Raw genomic sequence first — 20,322 nt, forward strand, 5'->3', positions numbered from 1 at the left:
ATAGGTGAGACAGTTCTGGTATGTATCCCTGTTGGCTTTTGCCCGGTAATCTTTCAGAAGCAGTTTTAGCTGTATTAACTTAAAGCGTCCAATTTTATGTTGGGCTGAACTTCTCAGGCCGTTGTCCATTTGACCACAGATGGCTGTAACCTTTCCTATTTTTTATTTCTACTTAAACTGATTCTCCAAATTGCTCTTTTGAGCTCAGGTCATCTCACTACTGCACACAATAACAGGATTATTCAAAAGTAGATCAGTTTAATTTCAGTATTTTTATTAATAAATTAAATATACATATATTGAATTCAGGTTTTGTATGTGCATTCCACCAGACAAGGTTTGTAAAACCCTCCTGGAACAACCTGGAACCTACAGGAATTGAAGACCAAGCTCTGGCACACTGCGCAACCCTGAAGAAATATCACTGGGATATTTTTTAAAAACTGTCATTTTCTTTGGCCATTTCTGTTTTCCAGATATAAAAAAATCATAGAAAAATCATAGAATAGGGTGGCATCGTGGCAAAATGATTAACGTTACTGCCTCACAGCACCAGGGATCCAGGTTCAAGTGCCAGCCTGGGTAACTGTCTATGTGGAGTTTGCACGTTCTTCCCATGTCTACATGATATTCCTCTGGGTGCTCCGGTTTCCTCCCACACTCCCACACCTCCCACACCTGGTTAGGTGCATTGGTCATGCTAAATTCTCCCTCAGTGTACACGAACGGATACCAGTGTGGCAAATAGGGGATTTTCACAACAATTTCATTGCAGTGTTAATGTAAGCCTACTTGTGATGAATAACCTTTAAAACTTTAACTTTTTACAATACTACAGTACAGAAGGCGGCCATGCACTGCACTGACAACAATCCCATCCAGGCCCTATCCCCATAGCCCCACATATTTATCCTGCTAATCCCCATGACACTAAGGGGCAATTTAGCATGGCCAAGCCACCCAACCAGCACATCTTTGGAGTTTGGGAGGAAACTGGAGCATCTGGAGAAAACCCACACAGACATGGGAAGAATGTGCAGACTCCATGCAGACAATGACCTGATGCCGGAATTGAACCCGGGTCCCTGGTGCTGTGAAGCAGCAGTGCTAACCACAGGGCTGCCGTAAAATATTGATAATGTGGGGAAAAGGCTGTTTGGCTGACAGTCAATTATCATCCATTTGGGTAATGAGTCTTGTGGCTTTTCAAATGGCATAGGTTGTACGTCACAAGGGTGGATGTGTTGGCCAACTAATGGCTGGAATGTCTTTGATTTGATTTGTTATTGTCACATGTATTAGCATACAGTGAAAAGTATTGTTTCTTGTCCAGTATACAGCCAAAGCATTCCATTCATAGAGATGGAAAGGAGAGAGTGCAGAATGTAGTGCCATAGCTAGGGTGTAGAGAAAGATCAACTAAATGGGACAAGTCATGTGATGAAACTCCAAGAATACATTTAATCGCAGTTGATAACGCAGATACACTTGGCAATTTACTAAGTATCCAATTTACAAATGTCAAACTTCCATCTTGACGTTCCCAGTAGATTTATTTCAGGCAAGTTTTCTGCAACATTTTGTAGCTGACTCCTGAGGGAAGGAAAGAACCTAGAAAATGCTTTCAGCTTGCAAAGGAATAGAAGAAGTTTCACCTCGAAACCAGCTCAATCCGTAAGAATGGAGGTGATCTATTGGTGTTGTTTGTATAATGGTCAGTTTTCAGCTGCAATTGTCCATTATACAGACAACACCAATGGATCACCGACACTCAGTGACTATTTAACAAAGTCAGGAGGTTCATGCTATTGGAGAAACTGGTTCATCAGCTTGTGAAGCACACTCAGAATTTGCAACAATGACACACAACCTAAAGCACTTGCCACAGAGCTGAACAACTGATAAGTTGTCCAGGAACATGTTCACAACCTGCAAAAGGGTTGTTGGGTCCATTCATTCGAATGGCGAGACGAGGGAGCAGAACTTGCTATGAGTTTTAAAATGCTTTTCTTTTATTGAAACAGACTTATAATATTAATGTGACAGAAGCAAAAAAATCAACTTGGAGACTGGTTAAAGTGTATTTATTCGTCACAAGTGAGGTTTACATTAACATTGCAATGAAGTTACTGTGAAATTCTCCTAGTTGCCTAGCTTCCAGTATCTGTTCGGGTCATTGCCCTAACCAACACCTCTTTCAGACTGTGGGAGGAAACTGGTGCACCCGCAGACACAGGTAGAATGTGCAGACTCCACATGGACAGTGCTCAAGCCAGGAATCAAACCCAGGACCCTGGCACTGTGAGGCAGCAGTGCTAACCATTGTGCCATCTCAGCCAGTTCCTCTAAGAATTGAACTGAACTGGACTTGAACTGAACTGAACACTGTAAAACCAAAATATATTTCAATCCTTATCTCATTATTGGAAGTGTTTTTCACATGCTGTCTGTTTCTAGAAAAACAACCCTTGCAGCAGCTGTTATGGAAAACTGTTGTTTGCCTGCATAAAATGCACTCAATTTTTAGCTAACCCATCATGCCTTCTAATTCTACATGCCATCAAGTTAGCTACAATTGTTCAGCTGAGCAGAGTTAGCTAACCCTTACGGTACAGCATTTAAATGTAATTGTGCATTGGGAGAAATACCTTAAAATGAAGTCTTTGCATAGATTGAAACAAACAGGACTGAGTATACGCAGGATCCCTGAATAGTACAAGCATGAACAGCTTAGGCACTGATCCAAACAACAGTCATAGAGTCATAGAATCATAGAGGTTTGTAGCATGGAAAGAGGCCCTTTGGCCCAACTTGTCCATGCCACTCTTTGTTTTAAACCCCTAAGCTAGTCCCAATTGTCTGCATTTGGCCCATATCTCTCTATACCTATCTTACCCACGTAACTGTCTAAATGCTTTTTAAAAGACAAAATTGTACCTGCCTCTACTACTGTCTCTGGCAGCTTGTTCCAGACCCTCACCACCCTCTCTGTGAAAAAATTGCCCCTCTGGACCCTTTTGTATCTCTCACCTCTCACCTTAAACCTGTGCCCTCTAGTTTCAAACCTTCCTACCTTTGGGAAAAGATGTTGACGATCTAGCTGATCTATGCCCCTCATTACCTTATAGGCCTCTATAAGATCACCCCTCAGCCTTCTACACTCCAGAGAAAGAAGTACCAGTCTATCCTTATAACTCAAACCATTAAGTCCTGGTAGCATCCTAATAAATCTCTTCTACACTCTTTCACCATAGTCCCAGATGACCATAGGCTGCTCTCCCTTTTGAGGGGAAGACCTGGCTGATGGTGATTTAACCTGAAGATCACCACACCTTAGGCAAGAGGCAAGATTGAGAAGACGGGGCCTTCATGAATAGCCTCAGCCAGAACAGCAATTGAACCCACGCTGCTGGCATTGCTCTGCATCACTGACCAGCTGTACAGCCCACTGAGCTAACCAGTCCCCACCCTGAAAGAAAATGCATTTACAAAGTGCCTTTCTCATTGTAAAACCACCCAAGTAACTCATTGGAGCAATTATCAGTTAAAGAGTTGGTATGTTTTGAGGAGTACCTTAAAGGAGGACAGGGAGATAGGAGAGGTGGAGGAGTTTAAGGCCAGAATTCCAGAACTTAGGCCCATGGCCACGAAAGTCATGACCATCACAGGGGAGAGGGAAAAAACAGGAGATTCGCAAGAGGGCCAGAATTGGAAGAGTGCAGAGATCTTGAAGGGTTTTTGAAGGTTACCAAGATGAAGGGCAAGGCACTGTCGGATTTGAGAAGAAGTATGAGAATTTTAAAAGACTAGAGTCAATATAGGCCAGCAAGTAAAGGGTTGATGGATGACTGGGTGTTAGGATACGAGTAGCAGAGCTTTGGAAGAGTCCATCTCTATGGAGGATTCAAGGTGGCAAATTGGTCAAGACAGTGTTGAAACAATTGGAACAACAAGAACAAAGAGAGTTTCAGCAGCAGAAGAGTCGAAGCAGGAATGGAATTGGGTGATTTTACGGGGATGAGAGTACTGGATAAGTTAAAACATAGAAAGTAGAAGCAGGAGTAGACCATTCAGCTCTTCGAGCCTGCTCTGATACTCATTATGATCTTTGAATTCAAAATCCTGATCCCCCTTCCTACATATCCCTTGATCCCTTTAGTCCCAAGAGCAATATCTAATTTCTTCCTGAAATCAAACAACACTTTGGCCTCGACTATTTTCTGTGGTAGTGAATTCCACACATTCACCACTCTCTGGGTGAAGAAATTTCTCCTGACCTCAGTTCTAAAAGGTTTACCCCTTACCCTCAAACTATGACCCCTAGTTCTGGGCTCCCCCACCATAGGGAACATTCTTTCTGAATCTATCTTGTCTAACCCTGTTAGAATTTTATAAGTTTCTATGAGATCCTGTCACTCTTCTAAACTCCAATTAATCTAATCATAACCAGCACAGTGGTTAGCACTGCTGCCTCGCAGCACCAGGGACCTCGGTTTGATTCCTGGTTTGGGTCACTATCTGTGTGGAATTTCCACATTTTCCCCATGTCTGCATGGGTTTTTTCCCACAGTCTGAAAGATATGCTGGTTAGGTGCATTGATCTGAATGTGCGCCAGACTGGCGACTAGGGGAATTTCACAGTAACTTCATTGCAATGTTAATGTAAGCCTTACTTATGACTAATAAGTAAACTTTAATTTTTACTTTAACCGACTTAGTGTCTGCCATCCCAGGAATCCGCGTGGTAAATCTTTGCTGTACTCCCTCTATAGCAAGGAGATCCTTCCTCAGATAAGGACACCAAAACTGCACACAATACACAGTATAGGGCATTGGTGTGGCCTCACCAATGTCCTATACAATTGCAGCAAAACATCCCTATCGCTATACTCAAATCCTCTCACTAAAGGAAAGTTTTGATACATTATGGGGAAAGCAATGAAAATCAAGCTCCTCTCCTTTGAAATACAATATTAATAAATGATCCTCTGCACTTACTCCTGTGGCTCATTCTGAATAACTGTTTCTTTCTTTTCATCCTTTAATTGTTCCAATTTCAGTGTTAACTCAAGGGAACTCTATGATGAAATTTTGCATTAGAAAAACTATGCCCTCCCCTACTTTCATTTCAAATCTGTCCGATGAACAACACTGCACTTCACTCTATCAGCAATATTTCATTCATTCACGCACCCAGTTGATTCATCTGCAGCATTTGTCAGCTCTCTAGAATAGAAAGTATAAATCAGCAGTGACATTGTACAATCTCTCTGTCTTTTTATTCTTTCGTGGGACATGGGTGTCGCTGGCTGGGCCAGCATTTATTGAGCATCCTCAGGATGCCTTCCCCTTGGAAGGCAGTTGAGAGTCAACCACATTGCTGTGGCTCTAGAGTCAAATGTTGGCCAGACCAGGTAAGGATGGCAGATTTCCTTCCCTAAAAGACATTAATGAACCAGATGGGTTTTTCTGACAATCAACAATAGTTTCATGATCATCAGTAGATTCTTAATTCAGATTTTTTTTATTGAATTCAAATTAAATCTTCTGCCATGGCTTGATTCGAACCCAGGTCCCCAGAACTTTAGCTGAGTTTCTGGATTAATAGTCGAGTGATAATACCACTAGGCCATCACCTCCCCAAATTCCCATCATGGGAAAGTAATAAAAATCAATCTCCGCTCTTCGAAATACAATATGAATAAATAATTCTCTGCACTGAGGCAGTGTTCTTTTTACTCCTGTGGCTTCTGAGTCCCGTGATGCAGTTCATATTGTGGCATTGGCAACGTAACCACTTGTCCGAGGCCCACTCTCCATTACATCTTTTGCAATTTCTAGGCCACATCACATCTGTGCGGGCGCACACCCGCATCCTGAGATCAGGTCACACATTGAATCATTAGACGACAAGTGGGGAGTGGTGGCTGTAGATGTCTAGTGGTCTTTGATTTGAATCTCTCCCTGTGTGGCAGTGTTGCAAACACCGGCCAGGTTATAAAATATAGTAACATTCCATCATTCACAGGAGTTACATTGCAGTGAAATCGAAAGCGATGGTTATACCCTACAATTATAGAATTCCTACATTGCAGGAGGTTGCCATTCAGCCCATCAAGTCTACAATCCCACCCAACCACTATCCCCATAATCCCTCTAATTTACGCATCCCAGAACACTAAGGGGTAATTTACCATGGCTAATCCACCTAACCCGCACATCTTTGGACTGTGAGAGGAGACTGGAGCACCCGGAGGGAATTCACGCAGACCCAGGGAGAACGTGCAGATTCTGCACAGACCCAAGCTGGGAATTGAACCTGGGTCCCTGGAGCTGCGAGGCAGCAGTGCTAATAACTGTGCCAATGTGTCACTCTAACCTTCATTTCAACAGTTTTTCTGTTTTTGGCATTTTTAAAAGGTGACTTCTATTTTTTATGAGTAAAACTGCAGATAAGCAAGCATTTCCAAAGATGTGCAGGTTAGGTGGATTGGCTATGCTAAATTGTCCCTTATTGTCCAAGGATGTGCTGGTTAGGTGGATTAGCAGAGTAAATGTTTGGGGTTATTGGATGGAGGGATGCTGGACCTGGTGAAGATGCTTTGTTGGAGAGTCAATGCATGGGTCAAATGGCCTCCTCCTGCACTGTAGGGATTCCATGATTCTATTCTGCGATGCTGTTTGGGCCCACAACGGGCAATCTGGTTTACGGAGACTTCTGCGCAAATAAGTGAATTCACGAAATAGGGAGTGCAAGTTAACGTGGGCGGCTCCCTAATTAGCTCTGCTACCTCACAGCAGTAGGGACCCAGATTCAATTCTAGCCTCAGGTGACTATGTGGACTTTGCACATTCTCCCCGTGTCTGCATAGGTTTCTTCCAGGTGCTCTGGTTTCCTCCCACACTCCAAAGATGTGCACATTAGGTTGGTCGGCCATGTAAATTGCCCTTTAGTATCGGGGGACTAGCTAGGGTAAATACACGGGTTACAGGGATAGGGCTTGGGTGGGATTGTTGTCGATGCAGGATCAATAGGCTGAATGGCCTCTTTCTGCACTGTAGGGATTCTATGATGATTCCAAGAGAAAGTCATTAACTAACTATCCATAATGTATATAAGTGTGAGGTGTTGCATTTTGGAAAGTCAAAGTAAGGCTTTCATGGTGAACGATAGGACCTTAGGGAATATTGTGGAACAGAGGGACCTTGGAGTTCAGGTGCACAGTTCTCTAAAGATGGAGTCATAGGTAGATAGGGCAGTGAAGAAGGCTTTCATCAGTCAGGGCATTGAGTATAGAAGTTGGGAAGTTATGTTACAGTTGTACAGGGTGTTGGTGAGGCCGCACCTGGAGTATTGTGTTCGGTTTTGATTGCCTTGTTACAGGAAAGATGTTATTAAACTGGAGAGAGTGCACAAGAGATTTACAAAGGATGTTGCTAGGACTCAAGGGACTGAGTTATAGGGAGAGATTGGACAAGCTAGGACTTTTTTCTTTGGAGCTTAGGTGACCAAGGGGTGATCTTGTAGAGGTGCATAAGATCATGAGAGGCATGGATAGAATGAATGCACTCTGTCTTTTTCCCAGATTTGGGGGATCAAAAACTAGAGGGCATAGGTTTAAGAGGGGAAAGAATTAATGGGAACCTGAGGAGCAACTTTTTTTTTACACAGAGGGTGGGACGTGTGTGGAATGAGCTGCTGGAGGAAGTGGGTGAGGCAGAGACATTGACAACATTTAAAAGACATTTGGACAGATATATGGATAGGAAAGGTTTAGAGGGATAGGGACCAAATGCAGGAAAATGGGCTCAGCTTAGATGGTCTTTTTGGACAGTATGGACCAGTTTGGGCCAAAAGGTCTGTCTCCATGCCGTCGATTCTATAAATAACCTTCATTAAAATTTATCAACTTCAATAAATACTTTGGTAACGGTAAAGTGCTTGGAGGCATCCAGTGGGTAATGGAAAGTGCTTTATAAATGCAAATCTTTATTTTTATAATGACCCTTTCCTAAATTTCAGCAGACTGTGCATTGATTGCAGATTCATATTTTCTGCTGGGTTTGTTCCCAAGTGATTTATGCCCCTCATGCATACACTCGAGTTTCCTTTTGCCCTAAACATTTCTTTCCATTGGCATAAAATGACAAATTTCCACCATGTCCACCTCAGGTACTAACTGTAGAACCAACTGGCAATGCAACCTCTCTCTTTATATCTCAGCTACTAAACAGCTTCTTTGTGCCCAATTAAATGACATGTCCACATGAAATTACCATTTAATCTTGGTCCTAGGTCCTGAAGGAATCCTGCTGTGCAATAAACTAAAAATCATTACCTCGTAAACCTAGACTAAAAGCTTCTATCAAACTTTGAGGGAAATATCCATGCAATTTATTTTGCTTATTAAACCCCTCCCTGACCACATTGAAATATCATGCACATCGTGATCAAGTCTCCCCTAAAATCATAGATTCCCTAAGTGCAGAAGGAGGCCTTTCAGCCCATCAAGTCTGCACTGACCACAATCTCGCCCAAGCCCTATTTCCCAGCCCCTCATATTTACCTTGCTAACTCCCCTGACACTAGGGTTAGTTTAGCATGGCCAATGCATCTAACACACACATCTTTTAGACTGTGGGAGGAAACCAAAGCACACGGGGGAAATCTATGCAGACACAGGGAGAACGTGCAAATTCCACACAGACAGTGACCCAAGCCAGGAATCGGACCCAGGTCCCTGGCGCGGTAAGGCAGCAGTGCCAACCACTGTGCCACCCAATCTATTGTGCAGGTCATATCGTCATTTCGAAGAGTCAAAGTGTTCTTCATATACTCAGTGCTGCATGTCCCCAGTGTGTTTTTGTCATACAAGTGATGTCCAGGCTGAATTGACTGACAGTAGGGGCAGATTTTCTGGTAAGTTTTAAGTGTAAAGTTTATTTGTTAGTGTCACAAGTAGGCTTACATTAACACTGCAATGAAGTTGTTGTGAAAATCTCCTAGTCGCCATACTCCGGCACCTGTTCGGGTTCACTGAGGGAAATTCAGCATAGCCAGTGCACCTAACCAGCACGTCTTTGCCCAATGAGCTTGGCCTGCCCACCATGTCAGGACTGCTAAAGGAAGTTGAAAGGGCTAAAACTGGATACTTGCACGGTTTTACACCTTGTCCCTGTTTGACATTTGATTATTTTATTCAAATGTCTGCAGAAACACATTCAGCCCAAAACAATTTTTTTTAAGTATTTGAGTCCTGAAACTTCAAACTTGAAACAAAAAATCTTCAATACAATATTGTTACATTCAGCCCTGCTGCTTTGAAAACTTGTATGAGTAAATATTTAAGGAGGACCAAAGATGGAATCACTACAGTCTAGAAGGAGGCCATTCAGCCCATCGAGTCTGCACTGATTCTCCAACGGAGCATCTTATCCAGGCCCACACCGCCCCCACCCTATCACTATAACCCTGTACATTTCCCATGGCCAATTCACCTAACCTACACACCTTTGAACATAAGGGGCAATTTCATGTGGCCAATCCCTCAAGTGTCTTTGGACACGAAGGGGCAATTTACCAATGCCAATCCATCTGACTTGCACATTTTTGGACTGGAGGAGAAAACGGGAGCACCCGGAAGAAACCCATGCAGACACGGGAAGAACATGTAGACTCAACACAGACAGTAACCCAAAGAACATAAGAACATAAGAAATAGGAGCAGGAGTAGGCCATCTAGCCCTTCGAGCCTGCCCCGCCATTCAGTAAGATCATGGCTGATCTGTCGTGGCTCAGTTCCACATTCCTGCCCTCTCCCCATAACCCTTAATCCCCTCGCTTATCAAAAACCCATCAACCTGCATCTTAAAAATATTTAGCGAGGTAGCCTCCACCACCTCAACGGGCAGAGAATTCGAGATTCACCACCCTTTGAGTGAAGAAGTTCCTCCTCAACTCCGTTCTAAACCGCTCCCCCCTTTATCTTGAGGCTGTGCCCCCTAGTCCTACTGTCCTTTCTGAGCGGGAAGAGTCTCTCCACCTCTATCCTATCCATCCCATTCATCATCTTAAACGTCTCAATGAGATCTCCCCTCATTCTTCTAAACTCTAACGAGTACAAGCCTAGTTTATTCAGCCTCTCCTCATAGCTCAACCCCCTCAACTCCGGTATCAGCCTAGTAAACCTCCTCTGCACTCCCTCCAAGGCCAAAATATCCTTGCGTAAGTGCGGCGACCAAAACTGCACACAGTACTCCAGCTGTGGCCTCACCAATGCCCTATACAGCCGCAGCAAGACCTCCCTACTTTTATATTCAATCCCCCTCACTATGAAGGCCAGCATCCCATTAGCCTTCCTGACCACCTGCAGGCTGGGTTTTTGCGACTCATGCACAAGGACCCCGAGGTCCCTCTGCACCGTCGCATGCTGCAGTTTTTCGCCACGTAAGAAATAGTCCTTCCTACCATTATTCCTACCAAAGTGGACCACCTTGCACTTGCCAACATTAAATTCCATTTGCCATTTCCTGGCCCATTCGCCCAGCCTATCTGGATCCTTCTGCAGACTCTCCACACCCTCCGCGCAATTTGCCGTTCCCCCAATCTTGGTGTCATCAGCAAATTTCGACACCATACACTTGGTTCCCTCCTCCAGATCATCTATATAAATGGTAAATAGCTGAGGCCCCAGCACCGACCCCTGGGGCACTCCACTAGTCACCAACCGCCAATCCGAATAGCACCCATTGACCCCCACTCTCTGCCTCCTATTTGACAACCAATCCTCTATCCACGCTAACACCCTAACCCCAACTCCATGCCCCCTTACCTTCTGCAATAACCTCTTGTGAGGTACCTTGTCAAACGCCTTCTGAAAATCAAGAAAGACCACATCCACCGGCTCTCCTCTATCCACCGCCCTAGACACATCCTCATAGAACTCCAATAAATTTGTCAGACATGACTTCCCCTTAACGAAACCATGCTGCGTCTGCTCTACCAAGCCATTCCCCTCAAGATGCCTCGCTATTTCCTCCTTGATGACGGATTCTAACATTTTACCTACAACAGACGTTAAACTACCCGGCCTATAATTCCCTGCCTTTTGCCTGGCACCCTTCTTAAACAACGGCGTAACATTAGCTGCTTTCCAATCTTCCAGCACTTCCCCGGAATCCAGCGACGTCTGGAAAATAACCACCAAGGCATCCACTATCACCACCGCCATTTCTTTCAGAACCCTCGGATGCATTCCATCCGGTCCTGGGGACTTGTCCACAAACAGTCCCTCCAGTCTGTCGAGCACCACCTCTCTAGTAACAACAATGTCATTGAGACCCTCCAGTCCTACCACCTTTCCATCGCTAACACCCAGCAAATTATTCACGTCTTCCTCCGTGAAGACCGAAACAAAAAAGTTATTCAAGACCTCAGCCATTTCCCCATCCCCTACCACTAAGTCCCCCCTCTCATCCTCTGAGGGTCCAACGTTCACCCTAGCCAGCCTCTTCCTTTTTATATATTTATAAAAACTCTTGCTATCCTTTTTTATATTAAGCGCTAGCCCAGCTTCATAGTTTATCCTACCCTTCTTTATCAACTTCTTTGTCAATCTTTGTTGACATTTAAACCTCTCCCAATCCTCTTCTCGCGCCGGAATCAAACCGGGTTGCTGGTGCTGTGAGACAGCAGTGCTAACCACTGTGACACCCCTTATCTTAAATTCTTTACGACTTTGGTAGAATAAAAGTGAGTGACTTCAGGTGCTTAAACTTTGAAATAAACCCTTGTGAAACAAAGTCAGTCACCGCAACAGTAGTTTGAGTTGCTACATGTGAATAAATTTAAAGCAGTGATTTGGAAAGCCCAAATTGATTTTAAACAAGATATTAACCTGTGACTGTAGCTCTAATTCTCAAACCCCTTTTAAACCCTTTGCCCATTTAATGGTGCTGTAATACATCTTGTACTACAAGATTTGTAGAAAATACGATATAAAATATAAGCATAGGTATGATTTTTCCAATCATGTGTCTATGAACACTGTCAAATATGAATCCAAGCTAGACACTTTTTCAACTTTTTATAACATAAAGAGCCAATTTTCATGCATCATCAGTGGATGGCACAGTGGTTAGCACTGCTGCCTCATAGCACCGGGACCCAGGTTCAATTCCTGGCTTGGGTCACTGAATGTGCAGAGTCTGCACATTCTCCCTGTGTCTGTGTGGGTTTCCTCTGGGTGCTCCAATTTCCTCCCACAGTTCAAAAGACATGCTGGTTGGGTGCATTTGCCGTGCTAAATTCTCCCTCAGTGTGCCCAAACAGGCGCTCGAGTGTGGAGATTAGAGAATTTTCACAGTAACTCCATTGCAGTGTTAATGTAAGCCTACTTGTGACACTACAGAAATGAATTTTAAAAAACTGAAAATACACCCACTTTCCCTCAATTTCTAACATTGCTACTTTAAATGACAGACCACAGGTACACTGTGTGACTAAAGAGCTGGAAGGGTTCTAAAAATGGAAGAGTTTGCATCCTTAAAGTTTATTTGTTATTGTCACAAGGAGGCTTACATTAACACTGCAATGAAGTTACTGTGAAAATCCCCTAGTTGCCATACTCCGGCGCCTGTTCGGGTACACTGAGGAAGACTTAGCATGGCCAATGCACCTAACCAGCACGTGTATCAGACTGTGGGAGGAAATTGGAGCATCTGGAGGCAATGTCCGGATTCGCGGTGGATGCTGAGACAGTGTGTAAATTTTAATTGGTAATGGGTTGAAGGGTTAGGGGGAAAAAAAGCAGGAAAATAGGGATGAAGAACATATCAGCTGTGGTCGAATGGCGGAGAGGACTTGATGGGCTGAAAGGCCTAATTCTGCTCCTTTATCTTATGAAGTTATAATATTTCTGAATTGATAGCATTTTCCATTTTATGCTTCTTTAGTGCAAAATAAAACAAAATAAACTGTAATGAGGAACATTAGGATAATTAATAAACTTACAATACTCTAGAACATGTGACCCATCTGTGGTGTTCTTAGGAATGTATTTTGCTTTAATATATAGTCAAAAAGCTGCAGTCCTCTGTACTAATAATGAACTCAAATATTTTGTCAAAACCACTCACAGGTTTAAGTTTAAAGTTTATTTATTAGTGTCGCAAGTAAACTTACATTAACACTGCAATGAAGTTACTGTGAAAATCCCCAAGTTGCCACACTCCTGCATCTATTCGGGTACACTGAGGGAAAATTTAGCAATGGCTGATGAACCTAACCAGCACATCTTTGGACTGTGGGAGGAAACCAGATCACCCGGAGGAAACCCACACAGATACGGGGAGAATGCGCAGACTCAAGCCAGGAATTGAACCCGTGTCCCTGGCGCTGTTGGCAGCAGTGCTAACCACTGTGCCACCAATTGATATTAAGTGTTTATTCAGTGTTACAAGCACTCTCAGTCAGTGCTGAGGTTATATATGAATAATCTGTCACCGGTCAGCTTTCTAGCTCTCTTCCTTTCACCCTTACTTTTCTTATTCTGTGCTACCCCATGGCCTTTACCTCTGTGATCCTTTGCCCACTTTCAGTTCCAAGTGCTCACATGGTGTCCCGAGGCCTGCTCCAGATTGTGGTCTCGAGGATGCAGAAAAAGCATCCAAGCTGTGGTTAGGAAGGCACAAAAAGGGAACCGAATCTCCAGCTGGGATGATGAAGCCAATGCAAACGCAGACACAGTGATCCAGCTGCATAAAGCCCCATTCTCAACCTCTCGCAGACCTCCAATTTTAGTTTATTTTTCAAAACTACAGAATCAAACTAAAAATAAAACCTGTCTCATTGTATCACATGCGGTAATCTGTCTGCATGAAGTGGTTTCCCTCGCTATGTTTTGATCTCAAACAGGTGGGGTAACAGCCGATGTCTCTCAGCATCCATTACTGCCTCCTGAACTTGCTGGTTAATGAACACCCACCCCAAGGTTCAGCAGAACGGCCATGACTGGAAATGGCCTATGTGACGCCGGTATTCCTCAGGAAGGCTGTAATGGCCTTTCCTTCCCTGTCCCAATAAATCCCCCGAATGCGCCATTCTCATCTGACATAGGCAGCATAGTGGTTAACACTGCTGCCTAACAGCGCCAGGTACCCGGGTTCAATTCCTGTCTGTGTGGAGTTGCATGTTCTCCCCATATCTGTGTGAATTGCCTCCGGGTGCTTCAGTTTCCTCCCACACTCCAAAGACGTGCAGGTTAGGTTGATTGGCTATGCTAAATTGACTCTAGTTTTGGGGGGGGTATTAGTTAGGGTAAATATATGGGGTTATGGGAATAGGGTGGGATTGTTGCTGGTGCAGGCTTGATGGGCCAAATGGCCTCCTTCTGTACTATAGGGATTCTTCTCAGAGGGTTTAAAAATCAGCCCTCTCATTCAGTGAGGGGGTAGATGTGTACAAATCATTCAAAGTGGCAATGCAAATTGAGAAAGTGATTGATTGGGGATACAGAATTTTGGGCTTTATAAGTAAAAGACAGAGTACAAAAGAAGGAAATTATGGGTTTTCCTTTAGTACTTCGGTCACTGGAGTACTAAACTGAAATATTATGTCCACTCCTAGGCACCACACTGTAGGAAAGGTGAAGACCTTAGAGAGGGTGCCAAAAAGATTGATGAGAATGGATTCAGACATGACAGACTTTAGTTACGTGGAGAGGCTAGGTGGCATACTGGTTAGCATTGCTGCCTCACAGCACCAGGGACCCCGGTCCAATTCCTGGCTTGGGTCACTGTCTGTGCAGAGTCTGCATGATCTCCCTGTCTGCATGGGTTTTCTCCGTAAGAAGTCTGACAACACCAGGTTTTAAGTCCAACTGATTTATTTGATAGTAACCTCACAAGCTTTCGAGGTTTCCCTCTTCGTCAGGTGAATGGAGTGTTCTGGCCTCAGACAGTACGTATAACAGCACAAACCTGTTGAAAGCTTGTGAGTTTACCATCAAATAAGTCAGTTGGACTTAAACCTGGTGTTGTCAGACTTCTTACTGTTTACCCCAGTCCAACGCTGGCATCTCCACATCATGGGTTTTCTCCCACAGTCCAAAGGCGTGTGGGTTATTTTGCTTTGATTTATTACTGTCACATGTATTAATATACAGTGAAAAGTATTGTTTCTTGTGCACTATACAGACAGAGCATAACATTCATAAAGGAAAGGAGAGGATGCACAGTGTAGTGTTACAGTCATAGCTAGGGTGTAGAGAAAGATCAACTTAATGTGAGGTAGGTCCATTCAGAAGTCTGATGGCAGCAGGAAAGAAGCTGTTCTTGAGTCGGTTGGTACATGACCTCAGACTTTTGTATCTTTTTCCCAATGGAAGAAGGCGGAAAAGAGAATATCTGAGGTGTGTGGGGTCCTTAATTATGCTGGCTGCTTTGCTGAGGCAGCAGGAAGTGTAGACAGAATCAATGGGTGGGAGGCTGGCTAGATTGATTGGCCATGATAAATTGCCCCATGGCGTTAGAGTATAGAGAGAGAGAGAGAGAGAAAAACAGCTGCCCCTGGGGAAAGGCTCAGAGAACACAGCTAAGGTCAATGACAAAGTAACCAAAAGCAACAGGAAGACAAACCTTTTTACACAGCAAGTGACCAGGATCGGGAATGCATTTCCAGAGAGGATTGTGAAGGAAGATTCAATCCTGCCTTTCAAATGAGAACTGGATAATTATCTGAAGGGGAAAAGAAAATGAGCACAAAATCTAGTGAGGCTTTTCAGTGCAACCCTGTCAGAATTTCACTTTGTATTGAGTATGTTGGTTTGCATGTGTGTACAGGTGTTTGCATGTGTGTATCAGTATGTGCTTGTCTGTCGGCAGGCGTGTTGGCGTTCAGGGAGTTATGTTCACGTGTGCACAGTGATAAAGGATTGGATGCAGCGTTGTTCTAAGGGAGGGGAGAGAACTTGTTTGACCTTTCCTGTTGAATATTCCTCTGTTGTGTGTGCTCCCAAGTGGAATGAGTTAATGAATCACATTGTGCAGTTGGCCAGGATCACGCTACAGCTGAACTGAAGGGCTCACAATGGTGAAAGTCACAACTGGTTAGACGCCAACTGACCTCTGCTGGATCTTTGTCTGACAAGCGCTCTCTCAAACGCAGCGCCAGTTTGGATGTACCTTTCTAAAACTATCTCCTGCCCCAAATCTCAGTCTATCCCCTCCTCCCTCACCCTCCAACACCATCTCTGCCTCCGAAACCATTCTCCCCCATCCTCTGCCAATGTCTCGACCGCCAGAATCTTTTCCAAGTGCCCTGTCTTTATGCTGAAGTCTGGATTATGGGGAGAAATCGCAGTCAAACCCGATGCTTTCCTCACCCATTGTGATTTGCCGTAAGATTAGCGATCATCAGAGGCAAGGGAATGCTATCTGAGCCTTCCATTGAGAGACTAGATTAGGGCACACAAGCAAGTGCCATGTCTGACTTAGTGGGGGAGCTGAAATGTTTAAACACTCTGCAGGCCATCTTGACCTCTAGACAGCAACCATAGGTGGACAGAGACTCCTCCGCATTGTCCTTTCAGCAATTTTATTGATAAATGATTACAGACCCTTCTGATAATTACCGGTCCCACTTATCTGACATGATAACTGCACCAAATGTCCATACACAATGTTTAAAGAACAAGGTCTAATGCCCCTCTCATTTTCAGACGGTACAAACTCGTTGTGGCAGAGCCAGCCTAGTCTTCGCGCAGATGCAAAGTGCCCAGTAAGATATCCAGATTCAGTCTTCAGCCGGGGCACACAGATGTTGGATTAGGACTGGGATCATAGCCTTGCTGTTCCTGGAGTTAACCTCAGGAAGGACGGGAGGAATACTGAGACCAGCTGAGGCAGCCCCTTTGCCACCCAGGCTTGGGATCAGCCTGGCATCTTCCTGATGCGAGATTATCACTGGAAGCAGTGGGGCCAGGGTGGGATTCGAACTCTGAAGGTGCGTGGTCTGGTGACAAGATTTGTTCTCAAATCCCGACACGAAACCACTGATCCGCCAGTGTGCATTGATCCAACATTGATCTGTGCTATTGTGGTCATCATGATTTTTTATCCCATTTTATCATCACCTCCTCTCCTCCCACAGTCGCTGAACATTTCCCCCATTTTTATCCAAGTTGTGTTTGTTGTGTGTGGTGTACATCGCGCGCAGGACAGCTGCGCTATCTCTGGGGTTAGCAGTGGAAATCAGGAACAGCCATCCCTTGTTTCCATATCACTGCTCACTGCAATGAGAGGATCGTTCAGCTCTGATAAAGGTTCTGCTGTGAAGACGTCTGACCACTAGGTTATCCATCCGAGGTTAGCTTTGTGTTTTAACGAGTAGAGGAGGAGCTGGGTAGCTGAAACTTGCAGGATCCCTGTTTGTAAAGGAAGAGAAGGATACAAGCCTGGCATGGCTGGGAATGATCATTGCAATGTCCTACCGACAGTGCTCCCTCTGCTTCAGCCCCCGCTTGGACCAGATTGGCGGGGGTCAGGCTAGCTTCTCTTGTTGATGGTGATCCAAGCTTCCTCTTTGGGTGTGGTTACCAGGTCATACTTCATCTCCACTACCTGGTCTGCCACAGGATGCAGGTTCAGCTTCCTGATCAGTGTGCTCAGCATGACTGTAGCCACAGTGTAAGCAAACCTATTGGGGAGGGAGACACAAACAGCCTGAGACTGGGAGGGATGTGAGGTACAACAACCTTATAAAACCAGCTGAGCCTACATTATGTTACTGACCAAAACCTCTCCCCCGATGGAGCAATTGCTTTTGCTGTTTCCCCTTATTGTCAATGGCAACTGGGAGAGAAGAGCACCCACACTCAGGGACAGAAGTGGATCTAAGAGATGCACTCCATAAGAAGTAGCATCCCAGCACGATGACACATTGGTTAGCACTGCTCCCTCACAGTGCCAGGGACCCAGGTTTGATTCCCAGTATGGATCACTGTCTGTGCGGAGTCTGCACATTTTCCCCACGTCTGTGTGGGTTTCCTCCGGGGGCTCCGGTTTCCTCCCACAGTTTGAAAGATATGCTGACTAGGTGCGTTGGCTGTAATAATTCTCCTTCAGTGTATCCGAATCGGCGCTGGAGTGCGGCGACTGGAGGATTTTCACAGTAGCTTCATTGTAGTGCTAATGTAAGCTTACTTGTGATACTAATAAATAAACTTTTTTTTAAAACTTTCTGTCGGGAAAAAAATCACGTACCAACCAAATCAAGAACAGCTTCTTCCCTTCTGCCGTCATATTTTTGAATGGACCTATCTTATGTTAAGCTGATCTTTCTCAGCACCCTAGCTATGACCGTAACACTAGAGGTTGTAGTAGAGGCAGGTACGATTTTGTCTTTTTAAAAGCATTTAAACAGTTACATGGGTAAGATGGATATGGGCCAAACGCAGGCAATTGGGACTAGCTTAGTGGTTTAAAAAAAGGGATGGTATGGATAAGTTGGGCCGAAGGCCCTAATCAACTGTAGCAGATCTGACTGTGGCCTGAGCACCATAACCATTAACTTCCTTGTCGATCAGAAATTTGTCTAACTCAGCCTTTAATATACATGGTTAATCTGCTCCCTTGGGAAGAGAATTCCAAAGACTAATGACCCTGAGAGAAGGAATTCCTCCTCCTCTCCATCTCAAACAGGAGGCCCTTCAGTTTTAAACTTTGCCCATGATTGTAAATTCCCACCTGAGAGGAAACATCCTCCCAGCATCTACCCTGTCAAGCCCCCTCAGAATCGTGGAGTCATAGAGGTTTACAGCATGGAAACAGGCCCTTTAGCCCAACTTTTCCTTATCTTTCATCACTTACCGCAGCTCCGGACATTCCTGGCTCCCAGCAAATCCCAGCAATGTAAACTGCTTCCTGGCAGCTTCATCGTCGAATCTTTCGGGATCAAACCTGCAGGATGAAGAGACGAGTGGCTCAGTTAAAACAGATCTCCAGTCTGAATAATGTACAATGCTGTCACTGGGATAGTGTATGGTGCAAAACAGGGTGCTTTCAGACACAGGTTTGTAACTGAAGGTGTAAGAGAGAGAGAGAGACATAGACACATTCTTACATGTGCCCACACAGCTCCCATTCAACTTGACACGGAATGCGGAGGACAGTGTGAAGTTTCACAAACCACAAAAGCACACAGCTACATCCTCACCAATAAGAGAATAGAATCTGCACCTGTCCTGGGAGCATTTGATGGGAACAATGTAGAGGGAGCTTTACTCTGTATCTAACTCTGTGCTGTACCTGTTCTGGAGTGTTTGATGGGGGACAATACAGAGGGAGCTTTACTCTGTATCTAACCCATGCTGTATCTGTCCTGGGAATGTTTGACAGGGACTGTGTAGAGGGAGCTTTACTCTGTATCTAACCCATGCTGTACCTGTCCTGGGAGTGTTTGATGGGGGCAGTGTAGAGGGAGCTTTACTCTGTATCTAACCCCGTGCTGTACCTGTCCTGGGAGTGTTTGTATGGGAATGTGGAAGTAGTTGAATTTCCTGATGTTGCAATCCGTCACCTGAGGACAAAAGATCGCATAACAACAGGTAAACAGGGAGAAAGAAGCAATGACGATGATACCTGTAAGGTGACTGCCATGAGGAATCATCCTGAAGCACCACACCCAGAGCGTAAATGACCAGAGTCTGAGGGAGACAAGAAAGAGTCAATGGGTCACAGATTCCTGGATGAATTCACTTGGGATATTTCTGGAACATGTACAACCAGAACTGTTAACACTAGCTCACAATAAAGACCATAAGACACAGGAGGAGGATTAGGCCACTCGGCCCATTGAGTGTGTTCCGCCTTTCAATCATGACTGATATTTTTCTCATCGCCATTCTCCTGCCTTTTCCCTGTAATCTTTGATCCCTTATTGATCAAGAACCTATCTATCTCTGTCTTAAAGACACTCAATGACCTGGCTTCCTCTGTGGCAATGAATTTCACAGATTCACCACCTCTAGCAGAAGAAATTCCTCCTCATCTCCATTCTAAGCGTTGTCCCTCAGATCCTAGTCTCTCCCACTTATGGAAACATCTTCCGCTCATCCACTCTATCCAGGTCTTTCAGTATTCTGTAAGTTCCAACGAGATTCCCCCCTCATTCTTCTAAACTCCATCGAGTACAGACCCAGAGTCCTCAACTGTTCCTCATACGTCGAGCAAATAAAACATTCCCTTGGGGAGGATGAGTATTGCCTGAACTGTACCTGAAGCGACAGCTTACACCTCTGACACGCAGGGGGCGATAATCAATTC

The 20,322-nt window shown here is 44.6% G+C and overlaps 1 protein-coding gene across 1 annotated transcript in view; it reads right to left on the bottom strand.

The window, feature by feature from the left end:
* Positions 1–16,577: 16,577 nt before the first annotated feature.
* The window catches only part of cyp20a1 (cytochrome P450, family 20, subfamily A, polypeptide 1), a 33,650-nt gene continuing 29,905 nt past the window's right edge, over positions 16,578–20,322 (bottom strand). The window contains exons 11-13 of the mRNA XM_080198727.1: positions 19,639–19,703; positions 18,868–18,957; positions 16,578–17,695 (exon numbers count right to left, since the gene is read on the bottom strand). Of these exons, the coding sequence (XP_080054853.1) occupies positions 17,545–17,695; positions 18,868–18,957; positions 19,639–19,703 (306 nt within the window). The 3' untranslated portion in view covers positions 16,578–17,544. The remainder of the gene's footprint in view (positions 17,696–18,867; positions 18,958–19,638; positions 19,704–20,322) is intronic.

The sequence above is a fragment of the Carcharhinus amblyrhynchos genome, chromosome 11 (assembly GCF_965287045.1).
Source record: "Carcharhinus amblyrhynchos chromosome 11, sCarAmb.v2.hapA, whole genome shotgun sequence".
Classification (NCBI taxonomy): domain Eukaryota; kingdom Metazoa; phylum Chordata; class Chondrichthyes; order Carcharhiniformes; family Carcharhinidae; genus Carcharhinus; species Carcharhinus amblyrhynchos.